We start from the raw sequence: 19,428 nt of genomic DNA on the forward strand, positions 1-19,428 counted from the left end.
CACAATATTTTTACCAAATACCTTGATATCGATATTGTGACCATATTGTATGGATGAATATTGTTACTTTGAGAAAATATTAACAAAATAAGATATTGATAAATTATCATTAGTAATGTGGATATAATTACTAACAATGTCTCCTACCAGTCTGGTACCTTCAGAAAATGAGATCACCGTTTAAACCAAGAAAATATAACGATATCCAAAATCTAAGACCATATATAGTCTTATATCACGATAATCAATATATTGCCCAGGAATAATCTCAGTAAGGTGGATATAGTCTCATATTGCCTAGCCCTACTTTGGACTAACTATTAATGTGATTTTAAGTCACAGTAAAGTTCCTCACTCAAGTAACTGGAGTTGAATGCCGTTGTGGTTTAACTTGATTTGTTATCCATAACAACATTCTTTGGATCGGAAAGATTTTATTCTTACATCTTCTTCTAAATTTCCATCATCTCATTCTGATGAATGCTTTTGTATTTGCCAATCCAAAGTTAAAAATAAGTAAATAAATCTAACAGGGAAACATGTCACACAAGGCACAATTTAATCTATGAAAAAGCCCTGTAGCATTAAAAAAGATAGCATCAGAATTACAGACACTTGTCTACAGCAGATTACCACTTTATTGATTTAACTTTGCTTTGGTTTGTGGCTCTAAATCTGCTTTGGTTGTTAATCAAGACAATTATCACCATGGTATGCACTGAAGTTACCCAGTCCAAGTGATTTAAGTGACATCCAGACAGCGTCTTCTAACACTCTTGTCTCGACACGTAACCCTCAGTAGTCACAATTTACCCACAGTCTTAATTAATAACTGAGGTTGTTTGAGTTTAAACAGATCACATATGTATGGAATGTAGGCCATTTACACGAGATCTTTGTCTAATAGCTTTCTTTCAGACTGTGCTGCATTAGAAAAGAATGGTGTTTGTGTTGATAATTACAAGCCATAGCCATCATCATCATCATCCAGGCACACACTCACTTGTTAAAGAGCCTCATTTTTCACAAGACACTTCTGACATCTGAGGCATGAAAGAATTGTTCATCCCCTCTCTGTGTGGGCTGTAGTAAACATATCCTTTACTTGGTTCTTACATGTCCCAACTAGCTTGGAGAACATCATGATGTGTATTTTCATGTGCGCATTGTACACATTTAGTGGTACTACATGCATGCTTGTAACAAACATTTGTCATTACTTTCATCATTTTGTTTATGACTTTATTTGCACTACTAAATGTATTCCTACCTAGTTTCCATTCATATATTGTACAGATTAGTTGCAATTAGAGTGTGCTTGTGAGACATTTTAAACATGAGACCCGACAAATTTAAGTGCTGAGATGACTATACAGCACGACAATCACACACATGTAGCACCAGAGGGGAGAGGACCTTTGAAAGGCTCAATCAAACTCAATATCAATATCATATACTTTTCATCAGCCAATACACAAGCCCAGGCATCAGTATCAATAAGATAAGATCTCTAATTTTCAAGATATTTTTCAGTAAAACAACACCTAAGAGGCAAGAGAAAAAAATAATGAACCTGCTGAGAATCATTCAAACAAACCGAAAAATGAGCCTGACAAACAAAATGAGGATAGTGTGTATTTTGCACAAGAGCATCAATGAGTGCATACAGATGCTGTTTGACACCAGCTGCTTTAGTATTTGATTAGAGTGTAGGACATGGCAATATAACACACACACACACACACAAAAAAACAGATAAACAAAGGGGAAGAGATGCATGTAAACACACCTTGGAGCATCTCCCTCCAGTATATAGGACTATGGCAGGAATGCAGGAACAGGGTGGAAAATGTTATTCATTAGAGAAACCTTCCCAGGTGTCAGCGTGGTGTACGCAAACATGCAGAGGGTTTTCACATCCAGCATTCAGCATTGATGGTGACTGACAAGCTCTGACATCCAGGTTTTTTGTTGTTTCGTCAGCTAGAGGTGTTTCTGCACTGCACATCTCAGAGATCACATGTCAAGGTTGCAATTGTTCAACAGTACTTTTAACAAACGGGCTCATCTATCATCAAAAACATTACACCCTGTGATAGCTTTTCTAAGCTGCATACAGAATGAATCACTGTTATGATATATTATATCAACAATTAGGAGCCGATTAAAGATATTAGAACTTTCATGTCATTATTTCAAACTACTTCAGCCTAGTCTGAGCATGCTTTATCCTATTTTGACTTATTTAATCTTAAAAGAGTCGAATTCTACCTCAAACAGGTGCCCGAAGGGTGTTCCCTGTGCACACTATCATTGTAGGTTGATTAATATGTTTAAGCTCTTTCAGTCTGAGTTGAAAAAGATGTTTAATTTCAGAAATCTTTCCACTGTTCCTTCTATTCTGTTTACATTAAGATTTTAGTTTTAGTGCTTGTGCTGGGGCATGTAGTCCAACCACTATTTAGAGGCCATGAAGGCCAGTACCATCGTCTTAAACTTGATGTGGGCTGCAACAGAAAGCCAGTGGAGGTCACGGAGGAGGGGGCAGACTGAAAAGAAGGTGCGCTGTAGAATTCTGGATACTCTGCAATGGTTTGTCACATAGGCTGGGAGTCCAGTCAAGAGTGAGTAGTCCATGTAGGAGATGACCAGCGCCTGGACCAGGAGTTCAGTTTCATCCTTTGTGAGAAAAGGCTGGATCCTGCAAATGTTTTGGAAGGAAAATCTGCAGGATCGGGCCACAGCAGTGATGATGGTGGTATAGGATATTCTGTCATCGCAAATTACCCCCAGGTTCCTCGCAGTCGAAGAAGATGATACCGTGACGTCCTCGACAGTGACTGACAGGTCCATGCAAGGACAATCTTTCAAAGGGATGAAGAGGAGTTGATGATTGAGCTTGAGGTGATGCAAAGTTGTCCAAGCAAAGATGTCTGCCTCCGTGATGCGGATTGTAATGTGTCGGAGGATGGGGGAAAGGAGAGGAACAGTTCATTGTCGTCTGCATATCAGTGGCAAGAGAATCCATGTTATGTGAATGCAGAGCTTAGTGATCTAGTGTATAGTGAAAACAGAAGTGGCCTACTGAGCTTCAAGGGGTCACCAGTTTCCAGAAAGCAGGTTTTAGACAAGGAGCCATTTCATATGACCTGAAAAGTGCAATTTGTCAGGTATGATGTGAACCAGGTTAGAGCAGCTCCTGATCTCTGAATTAAGCTTCCATCGACAACCTTCAACACTGATGTGTTTTCTCATCACATGCTTACATATTAGGGACCCAAGCAATTTTAAATCTCAGGATTAAATAGTGCCAATTGATACTGAATAAAACTGTCATTGTGATATTTTAGGTTTCTGCAATATATACTGCTTTGATAAATTGTGATGTGTGATGTGATTGGTGGTTTGCCAAGAACCATTCAATCAGAGTTAATTATGTTGTGTCAGACTGACTCTTGTAGATTATTCATGGAAAATGAGAACTGTGCAAGCTCTACTTTTGTATCAAGCAGCAAAAATTGTAGCATGAGTTATTTGAGTTCATTTGTCCTACTTGACATTGCACATCCTGTCGGTATTATGCTGAAACAATATATTGTGGTTGTGGCTGTCACCATCAACTGATCAGTACAGTTGGGTTAGTCAGTTAATCTTTGGTTTAAAAGGCAAAAAAGTAATATTGCAAGAAGGCTGCCATTTGTTTTGTTTAGTCTGCACATATATCCATTCATTCTTTCACTGATCCATTCATTGATAAATATGTATTGCTCTAGAGCCAATTTCAGCACACCATTACATAAAGTTGTAGTCTATAACTATTTTTTTGTTATGTTTGTTGAAATTGTCATTACGATCTGACAGTAAAATAAAATACAGATCAACTGTGAAAAAGTCCACTGTCTGTGAGTCCACCCAGTAACCCTAATTTGATTGGCAAGAATCCACCGCTCCTGATTGAACACAACCAATCCGAGCCAAGGGAAGCGTCTGAGAAGTGTCAATCATGCTTGTACGCATACACGCTCCTCATGCAGTGCGTACTCAGCAGTGCCCCTCCCTTGCACAGAGCCTGCTCTCACCTGGTCAGAGGTTCAAGCATAAACTCAAACTGTAAACAATGGTGGAGAGGCCACAGAGCAGAAAACTGCACCACCATTGCCCACATCAAAGAGAAGAAATATGAAAACTGACAAAAAAGCAGTGTAAAACAAAAAATGGACTGTGCCAGTTAGAAAATAAGGATAAATATTGGAGTGTCATTTCAGAGATGGAGGGAGCTGCGGGATTTGTAAGGACTCAAGAGCGATGCAGAGTTAGGACCACTGCTTATTATACATTTAAGGCCTGCAACCTTTTCGTCCATATCCGGAGGTCGTTTCATCCGTCAGAGAAACGAAACGGAGCAATACGGAGCGTTTGGTAAGGACGGACGAATTTCGTCCGGATCCGGAGGTATAAAGCCAGCTTTAATTCTGTGTTTTAACCACAAGGCTATGATGGCGGCAGTTACAGTAATTCTCGCAACAGCGTATATCACCACACAATGTTGCAGTCGAGCTACGTAGCTTGTTGCTAAATCTAGCTTGTTAGTTTGTATGCTAACTCCCGTGTTTAGCTTTGTCTGCCTGGTCCCTGATTAGCAAAAGTGTCTTGAAAGTGACCGGGCAGTTATAACATTAGTTTGTGTTCAGGATGCTCTGAAGTGGTTGAATTGGTTTAGAGAAATTACGTTACTCATGCTTCAGAAAGGCAGCATGACGTTGCACCGTGTTATGATTAGCTGGTAAATCTGTCGAGCGATGTGAGGAATATTGTTGGCTACTCAGGATATCTACAGTGATATGCATGAGGCACTCATCATTATTATTTAGTTGTATCGATCAGAAATAGAACAATCAGGGCTTATGTTGTTGTTGTTATTTTGAATGCGGCGTCTTGGTTATCTGATTTCCTCTGTTACTGTGGTTACAAGCCTGCTCATGCACAGAGGAGTGGGAAGGAGGGACCTGGGAGCTGAGCTCATTCAAATATTCTGGCCAAATCCACTTTATTCTCAAACCTCCAGACTGCAGCTTTAAGTTGGCAGTTTCCAACCCTAACACACGAATATAGTCTTCATTCAGTTAATAATTAACATAGAGACTGACCCAGATACCTGTGTGTATAATAACTAGTCCCCATGTCAGTGTGTGTGGGAGGCTAAAGTTAAAGACAAGACTTTATAAAATCCCTATAAAGTCTCTTGAGAAGCCAAAACACCAAAACAGTTAAACAAAGCACATTTGTGTGTGTGTTTGTGTGGGTGTGTGCACGGCCCTTTTCAAAAATTCCCCTCAGTCACCAATTAACCCATTCTGCCTCAGATCCAGCGCTGCTGTCAGTAGTCCATCTTTTACTACACATTCCACAAATACCCCAGGTTCTCGCAGAGTTTCCACATCCTACAAGTTGAACTAATAAACCTGCATTTGCATGACCACAAGAGCTCAAAGATCATGAGCTTGAATGAGCTGTTCTGTTGCTAGAAGGCTGTTGCACATCGCAACAACTGTAAATACTTGACAGCAGGTGTGGTTAGAAAACAGCCTCCCTTCCCACGACAGAGACAGAAAGTATTCTGTTACTGACAGCAATTATCTAATTATGGAATTTAGAGTGAAAAAACATAACTGTCACTTTCCAGGATGCATGATGGGTTAGGATCTAAATTACAAAACATTATAACAGCATCCATATGACTATGAACAGTCAGTGGATACATGTTTAGGTTAATAGGAGGATACCAGGGGAAACACACAGACGTCATCATCATGACGCGTGCTGTCACACCTCTTTTGGATCCACAGCGCTGGCTTGCTGTATGAATTACATACCAGTGGGGCTTTACGCCGGAGCTGCTTGGTTCTGTGTAAACAAACAAAGGCAGAGAACCGGTGAAGCTCCGCTGCAGAGATTATGCGGCGTGTCTTTGTGAAAAGGGCTAATGCTTCAGTGGACAACTTTATGATAGTGTGATGTATGGTGATAATGGGACAGTCCCAACTTTTTAAACATCTGCACCAACAGGGATTTGCACCTAAGACTGAATTTAGGTATTCAATTGTGGGAAAATAAATGTTTAATTCTGACAGCATAGACAGAATGACAGAGTCCATGCTAGTTGAGTTTGCCCATTGACCATTGCTTTTTCAAAATTATAAATAAGCGTGTGAGTATCGAGAAAAACAGAATTCAGAGGTGAAACTGAACATAGTGGCAGCCTGTTTCCAGCAGGAGGCAGCAAGCCCAGATGTTTCATACAATTATATTCCACTGACTAAAATTTGAAGAGAACAGAATTAATCGCCTGCATTTTATGCAGAACTGATTGCCTTTGCAGTAGCAGATTTATTTAACTTGAAAGTCTGTATTTATGGCTTCCACCATCAACAACATGGACTCCAACCATGGCAACACCACATGCACCAAACTTTCCTAAAGAAAAAATATAATTATCATTGACCACCAAAATCTAATCCAATCGGAAATTTGTTTTAAATTGGCCAAATTTTCTCAATACACGTCTGAGATTTCACATTCACAAGGATGGGATGGATGGACAACCCGAAAGCATAATGCCTCAAACCACGGATATCGCTGAGGCAAGAAAACTGTATCTTCCTGTGTTGCTTCATGAAGAAGTGAAAAAATCTCCTTCAAATCTACTTTTGAATTTGACATCAGTCACATTATAGTCACCATGCATTAAAACTCTAACCAAACAGACTGTGTCAAAGAATGTCAAGAACAACATCACTAAAGAAACGATCATGGACTTCCAAACTGAAAGCATAAATAGCAACTTAATCTTAAAATGAGATTTTCTCCTGTATTCCTGGTAATGCACCCAACAACCCTGAGACAAAGATCAACAAAGACTTAAAATAAACTCACCTTAAACTTCAAAAGGGCAACGTAAATAATATAACTATCATAATTAAGAGTTAAACATATCATTGAAAGTTCAACCAAGGGACCCTGACCAATCACTGGAAAGTACACACATTTTCAACAGAAATACCTAGTCATAGGAATGAATTCAAAGAAGTAAATTTGGTCTTGATCAGTTTCAACTTTAAGAAAAAAAAGCACTGCAAAGTACTGAACCCAGTCTTAAAGGAGACAGCAGAAATAAATAATAGGTGAGCGTACATGGAGATGGACAAACTGTACATTGATGGGCAGCTCTTGCTCATACCAAAATAAAACCATGGCCTCACCCTACTCTGTATGTGCATAATCTTACAGCCCGATTATGTCATCATGACGGGGATGATAGTTAATATGTTTGGGATGAATGGAAATCTTACTGAAATTTCAGGGACACCAACAAACCAACAAACCTTTGTAGAAATCGGCAGGAGCTAATGGAGCTGAAAGAGCTAAAAGAGCTGAAGGAGCTCAGGTTAAGTGCACAGCAGGACTATTAAACATTAAACAGAGAACTGACATTTAATGTGACAACATTAAAGTTTAACATAAATGTACTGAAGTACCTCAACTTAGTAGCCTTTTGAGGTAAAACTACTGAATGCTAATACTTTCAATTTACAACTCCAAATGATCATAACAAGGTAAATATTTAGAAAACTTTCAGTTTGGGCAAGTTGACTTTGACTTTAAGTGGTTAAAGTAGTTTTTCGGGGGATGTCGCAGAAAGAAATGTGTCGAGACATAACTTAGGATAACTTGGACAAAAGCAACCACATTGCTGAAATGTCACTGAAGAAGCAGTGTAATGTTATTCTCCTCTGTTTTGTGGCAAATCAAGTATGACATAATTATTATTATCATTTAGGGTCACCCCTTCATTTTGACTGGACAGAAAGGTGGCACCAACTTAGCGAAGGAGAGTTAAATTGTCACTTAAAACTTTTTACTTCCTGTTCCCTGAAGTAAACACAATCCAGAACAAACATCTGTGGTCACAGTTCAATCCTGTGATTATTGTGCATGAAATAATGATAGATTAGACTGAATGACAATGTACAGGGAAAGAACATGAGGTGTGAGGATTTCCATCTGCTGTGACTCTACTGAGGTAATAACAGGACACACCTTATGATGAGAAAGTCTGTTCACAGTGGCTTCAGTAATAATTAACACATTTTACAGTCAACCCTGTTGTTGCTGCAACACTGAGGAGGGACTGACGAGTGAGTCACAAAGTGCAACAAGTGTAGCACTAGTCTCTATGTGATGATGTTGATATTTTTACTTAGACATGCTTTCAAATGTCTTTACTATTACATGATATCCAAAGGCAGCAGCAAGATCTCTCTTTTAAAAAATAAAATTGTGTAATCGTATTGCTACACTGTGTATGGAGTAGAACAAGAGCACAACACACTGCTGTTTTAACCTAGGAAGGTCCCTTTACCCACCTGCTGATGGCCATATCACCAGGGTAACCAAATGATCTTAGTTTTCATGTAATCTTAAAAGTACAGTTTTGTAATTTATTTTAGAGCCATCTTTTGTCATATTTGTATAAAATCTCTTCACATCCTAAGAGTAAATAATAACTCAAAAACACAAAAGAAAATTAATCTTGTATTGTATCACACAAAAATGAATTCAACACATGCAAGCTTGTGTTTGCATGATTGTGGTGTTTAAAAGAAATGTTTATTCTTGTATTTATCGATTTATTTAGTGAGTCGTGTTGGTTCACATTCAGCAACAGTTTTAACATTACATTTGAGTCAATCTGGAATCAAAATAAAGGCTCATTTTCAGGTGGTCTCAGCCCCAAGGTATGAGATGTGACAGCATCCCTACACCAAAAAAAACAAAACTGATCTATGACTTCTACTCACCCAGCATGAAGAGGCTCAGATAGACAGCCATGATGGGCAGTGGGGTGCCTGGAAGCTTGGACGCCAGGCTCTGGCTGTAACAAACAGTCACAAATCATTTGAGAAAGTGTTCAAGTGTTGTGCTTTAATTTCTCAAAATTGATAGTACATTTCCCAGAAACTGGAGGTGATTGTTTCCATGACCGTTCCGTTACCTTTAATCTACTATTGTCAGATATAAAAACAGAAACTTTTACAGGTCTTGATAATCCTATTGTTTGTTTACAGTAAATATAATAAATACTATAATGCGCTTAAGCTTTTGTATTGTAGTTCAAAGTTTTTCTAAGAGGCCGAGGTGTCTTGATTGTGTTGTGACACAGAGGGAAGAAAAGACCTCTTGTATACACAGGCTGCGCAAACACAGAGATCTGCTCACTGAATAGGACAGAGCACTGTGTATGTGTGTTTGTGTGTCAGCACACATATTGACAAGCCAGAACACACACTGTTCATCTCTGACCACTGAGACAAGTGAAAGTGGTTACAGGAAGGAAAGACGACAGACTTCGTGAAAGACTTCACAGCCAGGATTGCTTTTTCAGCTGACATCAGACATTTTTGTCAGAAGGAGAACTGCTATGTTGTATGATAAGTGACAAATCAAACATATTCAGTTTTAAATCATTTGTCAAACAGTTTAACCTTACACACTAATTCAGGTGATTTAAAATAGGTCTCCGCTGGAAAGCAAGCAGCTTAGCATAGAGAGGTCAATGTGGCACCACACTGACACTCTCAAAGGCTGAGGCACTAGGAAGGGACCCTACAACATCTCAACGTTCACTTCAATGTATTCATATGTGTATTAAGTTTTGACTGCAACCATAAAAGGCTATTTGTTTTCTTGACATTGAGATTCAAATACCACAGAACAGTCTCAATGAACTTATATCCCAACTTCTTGTGTAAAGCAGCTGCTGTATGCTAATATTAACTTCAGGTATGAGGAACGACAATACCTTTCACTTTATCACTATTCATACAAAACATGTTTTACTTGTGGTCCTTGCTAATGTTTACATTATGCTGTTCAGACATGCCAACCCCACACTGACTGGTCCTAAGGTAAAACTGCTATGTCACACGGCTGAAAACAAGGATGTTTTTCTTAGCTTAAGAAATGCTGGCTGAATGTAGCCTGATGTTGATGAAGGTCCACAGTCATCCAGGTAGGCAACTGAACTTCAAGTCCAGGTGCCTATGATATAGCACTTAGACCTGATGGCTGAAGTTAGCTTGAATATAAACTCCATTGCTTGTATATTCCCCACTCATTACATATAGTTGTCCATCTACAACTGCTATACATAACAGTAGTTCAAGTGCTGCTTAATGCACTGTCCGATGAGTAGAACCGAGGCATTTGATATTTTAGAGGGGGAAAGAGAGCGAAGACACAAGCTATGACAAATAGCAGAATGAAAAAGTTTGCGACAAACAAAAAATTCCCCCGCAGCCATCAAGCATTTATTTCATACAGCAAGATTTTTAAATAGACGTCTTTAAAACAGAACAACTCTAACTGCAAATGAGCTCTATTATGACTATGTTGACTATGACTATGACCCCTATTATGAATTTATGATTCATGAAGATTTAGCCAAGAAAAAAGATTCAAAAGTCTGTAAAGCCATCACAATGCAAACTCTGTGAGCTGGGGGGAACTTTAGAGCTGGTCAAGTGGGAGAAACTTCAATGCTTTTGCGTGCTGTTAAGAACTGTTAAGGTTTCATCTATTTTAAATGGATATTCCTATTAGCCTACAAGTTCAAAACAGCATTCTTAAACCTGTTGTAAATTATTGACATATATTTCAATACAATAAGTTAAACTAGCAATCATTTATATTTGATTATACTCATGTCAGTAATATTTCACCCACAGCAGGAAATTTGTGCACTGATAAAACTGAGTGCTCTCTTTTGTACATTTAATTGTGTTGTGTTCTCTTTGCTATTTTCCCTACAACGAAGACCATATGAATTGTGTTTGAATCAATACAGGTTTGGAGGTTGAGAATATAAGTAAATTTTTCCATCCATCTGTGCTCTTGTGGACTCGCTATAGATTAATTCAGATAAGACAAGATGGCTTCACCTCTACAGCCCTGCTTCATAGTGGGCACTCAGTGTCAAATCTGAGTCTGAGTGGAGAGACCTCTAAAGAATTGTGAAACCTCTTTGTGACTAATTTAAAGCAAGAAGATTACAATGCACAAAACAATTTATTTTACACTTAATGAGATCTAAAATAGACCCAGAGACATGAAGATGAGCAATTGTGATCTTTAAAAGCAACAATTATTGTACAATTTGAATTACCTGTATATTACTCCACAAGCTCCTTTTTTAAGGTAATGAATAATTGCCTGCTGCACTGTTAAACTACTACACTATTGTTACATTTTGCCAGCTATATAATTAAACAAGTTTAACAACGACCTCCAGGTGGAGGAGGAGGAGGTGGTAACAACACAAAGTCACATTTTATTCTAAAATCCTCACAACAAGAATAATCCACCAAACAAACACAAAAATATAGAGTACTTCAGCTGATGTTAAATATGTGAAGCACTAAGAAAACAACCAATCCACAACATTATCGATCCATCATTAGCATTAAATGACTGTAGCTTCATACTCACACAGCCACAGGTCACCTCACTCTCCTCTGCACTGCGTGCTCACACTGTCTCTGCAGGCCAATTCAGTCTGACAGTGTGTATGTGTGTGTAGATTCCTGTATCCGAGTGTGCACGTGTTCAGGCCCTGGACCCCAATGTGTGTATTTACGCGTGCATGCACATGTGTGGTCTGTATGTGCGCCAGAATGTGTAAAACAAACTTGAAAGCACAACTGACGGCAGCGATGTAAAAACAGAGGGAACGCCGCCGACCAATGGGAACGCAGAATGTGTGCGGGACCCCCCTTCATTCCCGTCCTCCCTCCGGCTCCCTCTGTTTCGCCCTCCCTCGCTCCCTCCAGCTCGTCACTGGGGCACTGGGGTGAATGGGCAGCTATTCTTATTCTAATTCCTCTGTCACTCTGTGGGCCACTGGCTGAAAGAGGGGAATGGTCTCCAGGCTTTTGGAATGCACCACCCCTTTCTTCTGGACACTGGGTGAGAGTGAAGGGTGAGAGAGGCAGGGAGGAGGCCAGAGAGAGAGAGACAGAAAAAAAAGAGAGGGAGAGAGAGAGAGAGTTAAGCAAGGAAGAGAGATAATGGTGGATGGAAGAAGTAGAGAATGTGCTGGAGAAAAGAATGAGCAAAGAAGGACAGACAGTGACAGTGACAGTGATGGAGAGCTCTCTGTGGTAAACTAGGCCACAGAACCTCAGTGCAGCACCACCACTGCCCACTCCATCGCACAACCATGCACCACCACTTCTATTGAACTTAGCAAGAGGAGCTGGCCAACAGATGGAACCAGCACCTCTCCAGCTCAATTATTAACATGTTATGTTTTGTTTGTTAAATTCACACACAAACCAAAGTATAAAAATAACTATTTGTCATTTTAAGACACGCCATGTGTCAAACAATTTCTTTTTTCTAAACAACTGCCAGGCAACTAACAGAGACTTCAGGAAATTCACTAACAATTAGACTGGGATTCATCAGGGAATTTGCCCCTGTTTTATACTTGTCAACACCATTTAGACTAAAAAACAAGAGATGTTAGAAATCAACTAGTGGAGGAAGTGGAGGCCAGCTCTATTCAGAAATGTACAAGGTTGAAACGACTGGTGCTATGACTACAGAGGAGAAAAAGAAAGGAGTGGAGGGGGCGTGTTTGTGCCATGTTAGATATGTGTGGGTTATGTGCATGCATGTGTGTAATTTAGGCTAGACAAATAAAAAAAAACTGAAGGAGAGAACAAAGCAGCTACACATTCACAGCTCTCTGGTGATGTGACCTCTGACCTCTGCTGAAGAGGGACAAAGAGAGGTGCAAATCTCAGCTTCTATAGCTCAATGCACATGTTGCATCGACTTCATTGACTGGTAGCATTCGGAAGTCATTTCCATAACTGCAGTCTCATTCGCTCTCTTTTGTACTTGCTAATTTCATTTTCACTTCTGACTGAGACATTTGAGCGACTCAATTATGATCTCTCCAAAAGGACTGCTATCCCAAGACTGAAAAGAATGAGAAATTAATGATTTCAAATACACTGAAAAGTAATACTGCAAGTCTATCCTCATATATTCAGCGACGCTAAACTTCACGAGCAGGCAGGTATCCAGATGATTAGTAAATAAACAACTGTAAAATTGATCTAATTTAGAGGAGGAGGGTCACACTGTACCAGGTTAGCCATTACAAATACGCTTTGTGAAAGCCATGGCGGCCATTTTACTTTCCCCAACTACTGAGTGATATAGGATTATAATGATCATAAGGTGTTCAGGTGGGAGGTTATCAGTGAATGCAGTGACATTGTGACCCATGAGTACTAACTAGCCATTACTGAATTATTACATGAGTACTTCAGTATTCCCACACAACACTGACCGTTACATATTGCGTTTTGTTTTTTGGGTTGTTTTTTTTACACTATTTAAAAACATTGCGTATTAGTTCAGCTGCATTTCCTTTCCCTGTTCACGCTACATCTCTCTTTCACTCACGTATCTCTCCCAAACACACACACACACACACACACACACACACACACACACACACACACCTGCTGCCACCCGATTTGTACTGTTGCTAGAGTTTGGTGCTGTTCTGAGCGTCATTTGTGTTTTTTTACTGGTGGAGGCGTATACTGCAACGTATTGTTATCGTGCGGTCATTTCTGAGGTTGCTAAAACTACGTGAGCTAGCGGTCTGCAAACTTGATCTCTCGATGGGGGGGTGTCTTACTCTGTGTCACTCGTTTACATGACACTCAAGAAAACCAAATTACTGGGTTAGTCCGACTATGATTGGATTTTTAAGATGCATGTATACACCTTAGTCTGACTAAAATGGGACCAGATCGGATTTCTCATAGTCGGATTAAAATGCCTAGATTATTCGATTGATAGTCGCATTACTCCTGCGTGTTTACGTTCCATTGGATCAGATCGGACCGGGGTATGACATAAGTCGAGTAGCATAGTCGAACTATGGCTGTAATCCGACTAAGCTGTGCATGTAAATGCACTGATTTACACCGGAATACAAGTTGCAAGTTCGTGATAAAATGCAGTCGGATTGTCGAGGTCAACACGTATGTGTATAAATCACAGGGTGTAGATTTTGTCGAGGCTTGAATTATTATAATAAAGTTCTGTGGTCTGTTTATTGGATGCTATGTTACCGGTACCACATTTTGCCATGAGGACACACAGACTCACAAGGTGTAAACAATGCCTGCTCGCAGTCATGTTCGATAATCAAACAAATGTATTTTTGAAGTAAATATTTGTAAGTATTTACTTTGTGTTTCACATTCCTTACAAGTTCAATTGCTATAGTCATATTGATTATTGTTCTACTTCACTGTCACTTTTCTGTCAGGGTTGATGAATTAAAGAATTGAACTCTTAAAACCTTACACAACATGCAAGAAACAAACAATATTATTAATTCTAGCCTGAGCTCACAAATACTGTGATTTCCTTTTCGCAATGTAATTAAATTTACCATTAACTATTCACTTGAACAGTTTTTGATGTTATAAATTGTATCATTTCTGGCTACTGAAACAGAGAGGTAGACAGTTTCATGTTTTTTATGAAAATGCTAACATTTCATCTCAAACATGGGGCATGACCTTTGATGCAACACATACACACGCACACAGATTCACGACAACAAGATACGAGGAAACCTGCAGAAAGTTCAGTGCTACCACTATAATGTCTGCGATAGGGTCAGACAAAGGCAAGAAATCTTGAGAAACTAGTCCAAACAATCCCAGGCTCCCATATCCTTGAACTCAATAACATGATAAGCCAGACTCTGTGTTTGTCTGACTCTATGTACACATCAAATGACTGGCTGAGCTACCCAACACTCTGCCAAAGGCTGCAGCTTGATACTCTGTTTCTGCAGTATTATAAATCAAGGCCGGACTGGTAATGTAATGGGATCAGATCATCCAGATGAACTCATGGAGGTTCGCTCATGGGGAAATGCAGCTGAATGGATGAGCTGCATTTTAAATAGCATTTAAAAAAGAACAAAACATTTAAAATGAAAATGAAATATATGGTGGTTGGTGTTGATTCTGTGGCGTGCTGCCACAAATTAGTCAGTGTTTGGGAAACACTGCTCTCATAAAGAAATGATAAAGAAAGAAAAGAAATGGTTAAATGCACTCAATTAGACTCCTGGTTTAAAACTAACCTTTGATTAAAAAAACATCCCACTGTAGCCAGAGAACAAACAACCCTGTGAAAGCAGACTCTGAAAAGATTTCATACTGTAGATATTAAATACTTTTCAGCACTGCTCAGTTGAACTCTGCCTAATTGTCCATTCATCCATTGTCTGTGACCGCTTTATCCCTTTTATGGGTTGCGGGGTTTTTTGCTGGAGCCAATCCCAGCTGTCTCTGGGCGAGGGCAGTGTACACACCTGGAAAAGTCGCCAGCTCATCACAGGGCCCTTCACTGATTGCAGTGGCTTACATGCAAGGTGCCAACTGCACATCAGGAGCAAGCTGGCATTCAGTATCTTGCTCAAGGACACTTCAACATGCTGCCTAATTGTCAGAAAGAAAATTCCAGCTTTGAATACTGTTTCACTGTTCAGCAAAACCAATTCAATGGGCAAATTACATTTAAAAAAAATGACAATCAACACTAATACCTTTGACAATTATTGGGAGACAATGTTTAACTATAATTACACTGTAACTGTAACAAAATGGTAATCTATTGAGTGTCTGGTAAAATCTGAAAATTAACTAGCCATTTGGCTGCTCAATAAAAGTTTTATTTGAACCCTGCCTGTTAGTATTTTGGGCTACATCTCTCTAAAATGCTGACTTTCCAGACTGTCACCATATAATGTACAACTCTCTACACATGTGGAATGGAAATGCTTTGCTAATATCACTCCTTTAAATTCTGTGCTTTCATACTATATGCAAAACTCAGAATTGCATGATCCATTTTAAGAATAAAACCGGGATTTATTTTTCTGATACTCTTGATTCATGTCGGCACATCTGCAGTTCAGTGTCAATAATTAGTCAAAGCAATCATAAATCACTATAACATACCTTGAGGCCACAATGTATGTGACTCCTTGATTTAGGTGATAATTGCACAGACTTTATGAAATGATATGGATCAAGGTACCATCAAGGTAAACACTGCCCTACCTTTCAACCAAGAATGGTGAAAACAACGTAACTTGTGGGAAAACTGTTTAGTGAAACAGTAAGGCTGTTAAGATTCTTAGTGTTGCTCTGATGGGTAAGAGGGTAGCTCTGGTACAGACTAATACATTTTAAAATCTCTGAAGAAACAATTATCATTGACAACAATTAATAACAAACAATTAATTATCTTCAAGTCAACAACTATCTGCTTGATTTGATAGAAACAGACCACCCAGGCACATCTTCAAGTATGATACTTAATTTAAAAGTAGCGTCAAACAAGGAACAGCTTCCTAATCTACTTCACACAGTGGAGCCAAGGTAAATCTCATAATACTGTCTAGAGATTTACTTCATTCATTTTACAGTGAAAGACGGATTATCATCAAAGATGAATCTCAATAGAGAGAGGGTTAAATTAAATTACTGCAAGACGCACTGCTGTCATTGACCATGAAGTCAAGGCAAACCTTAAACCATGTTCTGCTGGGTGTAGCTAGCCTTTGATCCACACCACCTATGTACACATGTACAGCAGAAAGTGGATGTGCATTCCCTTTCATACACAAGCATTACTGTTTGATTTTTGCTCATGTTAGGCGCAACCAAACAGAATTCTGAAATCAGTATTGTTATTCAGGGTGTTCAGTGATTTACCACATTTTACTACATCAGATTCTTTAACTAAAGAAGGACACACCCGAGACACTGACAAAAGGCTCACTTGAGGGCATGACCAGACAGTAGCCAGTGAGAAGTCTTTAAGGTGGTTAGATTCGGTGCAGGCAAACACTAACCAACACAATCACCACATTCATGTTTGGACTAGAAAGCCAGAGAATCAGCGGGTGAGAGGTGGAGGTGAGCGGGACAGCTCTGAGGTTGTGGCTCAGTGTTAAATTGTGTGGAGGAAGACATTAACGTGCAGATTAGCGAGGCACAGCTTCAGTCAAGGCCACACTCCAGGAAACCATTTCTGTAACATCTGAGTTAGTGAACCTCTCTGCAAATAAAGTGTTGTTAAAATCAGTTTTATTCATTAAATTCGTCAGATAAGATTCAGTATTTCAGCTGATCTGTATTTTATTTCAATAAGATATATGTAAATCCTAAATGTAAAGTATAAAGTCCTTTGTGGCCCCAGAGGAAGCTGCGTGTAATCTGTTAAGTTCTTCCAGTGATGTCACTCGCTGGCCTTCTGGGTATTGTAGGTGCCGGGTTTTGAAAGGGAAGCTATCCAAATACATTTAACAACCTTTGGAGCCACACTAGGCTTTATGCTACTTTTCTCACATCTATCTGAGACCTGTAAACATACTTTAATGTGTAAAATTGGTGGAGTTTAACATATAAGAGTGTCACTACGTAATCCAAAAAGCAGACCAGCAATCAGTGTCCTGAGAATTTTAATGCTTACATGAAGGTTACATATCTATTTGGCAATTGTAGTCATCAACACTTAAAAGGAAATTCAATTTCCTGTCACTGATGAGACAGTCTGTGATGTCACTTGTACCTCATCAGCCATTTCCAGTGTAAATTTCCCTTCATGGTGCACATGTGCACACAGATAGAGATTTTCATTTAATCCCAACTGCAGTTAATCAGACTGTAGGAGGAAACAGTTAAATATGCTTTCTTGTCTTTTTTTTGTGCCTTGTTGTTGTAAAATGAAAGCCAAGGTTTTCAGCCACCCTTCTGCACAAAACATAACAGAGAAAGTGAATGACACACAGAAGTTGGGGTTTTATGCAAACATGATGTAATGTATTTTTGTCTCATTATATGGGAGATATATCATAATTTAGTCCCATTTAAAGAAATTTACAGTGTAAATTTAATCCATGGTCTAACACACTGTGACACCAGGTAAACCCCCCCTTAAGAGATCAAGTTTTCCGACCGCTAGCTTAGGTAGTTTTAGCAACCTCAGAAAAGATGCACGGTAACAATACACTGCAGTCTATGCCTCCAACCAAGAAACCGCCATCAAAAAGTCACTCATAGCCACAAATAATGAAATTATTATATTATATAGTGATATTAACTTTCCAATTCCCCAGTGACATGACGTTTAGACAGGAAGAAGCAGCAAAGGAGACAGACAGGAAAAAGAGGCGTAGCTGTAATCAGTCCCTCTTGTCAGTGTGCTGCAAACAAGGGTTGATTTATATCAGGGGACATGATTATGAGCGTCTAAGCCTGCGGAGGACCTCACAGAGGCTCAGATATCAAAGACACACTGAGAGACTGCAAGGTGGCCAACGGCAGGGAGAAGCCTCCAGATTGATAGATTATCCAAGCTCAGAGGTACACACACACACACACCACATTTGCAAAGACGCACTCGTTTGCTTTTCTGCTTAGACCAAATTATCATTAGTGAGATTTCAGTTCAATCAATCATTTCGCTTTTAAAACAAAGTTGCATTTGAGAACTTCAACAGAGACAGTAGTACCTCTATTGTTATAGCAGCTGAGCACTCACACTAGAGCAGTTGTTTTTGCTCTGTAATACATGCTTAAATCCTACATTACCGACAACCATTTCCCAGGTAATGTAAGGGGCACTCTTGGTTTGAAGTGTGTTTTTACTATCCTCCAAGGAAACATTGGAGCCAAAGAACTTGACACTAGTTAAAGAAGCAGTTCACCTAAAAATGTTGATTCTGTCATTATCTACTCACGCCCATGCCAATTAAAAGTAAGTTTCGTCATCTATATAAGGATGAGGGAGTTCAAAATGTTTTATGACATACAGTCCAACACAGAATTACACAGAAGAATATTTTGGTATGTTATGCCTGTATTTGTGTATTTCACCACAATTATATCATTAAAGTGAATATATTGTTCAATCTATAGTCGATTGACAGAAAGCACAAGCAGCCAGTGTCCCTCTCTCCCACATGGCCAGTTCTACCAGTTGGGGTCCAAACGACTCGTGGATCCTCTTAACCCTCCAGGGTTAGGGCTGATCTAAGCAGCAGGGCGAGAGGCCAGGTCCTTGAGCTGATTAAAGCTAGACTAAGCCTACAAGGGCCATGGGAACACATACCTCCACACATACACATGCATAAATACCTTGATAGGCTGGCGAAAAGAAATGAATTGGCAATATGACATTCATTGAAATCAACGGAAAATGGGAATGGCATTTGCAAATGTAAAGGCTGTTTATTTGCCTGGGAATACCCCTCAC

The 19,428-nt window shown here is 39.4% G+C and overlaps 1 protein-coding gene across 2 annotated transcripts in view; it reads right to left on the minus strand.

The window, feature by feature from the left end:
* lamb2l (laminin, beta 2-like) overlaps positions 1–19,428 on the minus strand; it is a 56,346-nt gene that overhangs the window by 34,102 nt on the left and 2,816 nt on the right. Inside the window, exons 1-2 of one of the 2 annotated variants that reach the window (XM_037103754.1) lie at positions 11,545–11,565; positions 8,859–8,932 (exon numbers count right to left, since the gene is read on the minus strand). In XM_037103754.1, coding sequence (XP_036959649.1) covers positions 8,859–8,889 — 31 coding nt within the window. In that variant the 5' untranslated portion in view covers positions 8,890–8,932; positions 11,545–11,565. Of the gene's footprint in view, positions 1–8,858; positions 8,933–11,544; positions 11,566–19,428 lie in introns of those variants that run through there. The other variant, XM_037103755.1, reaches the window with a different exon arrangement.

This window comes from Acanthopagrus latus, chromosome 7 (assembly GCF_904848185.1).
Source record: "Acanthopagrus latus isolate v.2019 chromosome 7, fAcaLat1.1, whole genome shotgun sequence".
NCBI classification, from domain to species: domain Eukaryota; kingdom Metazoa; phylum Chordata; class Actinopteri; order Spariformes; family Sparidae; genus Acanthopagrus; species Acanthopagrus latus.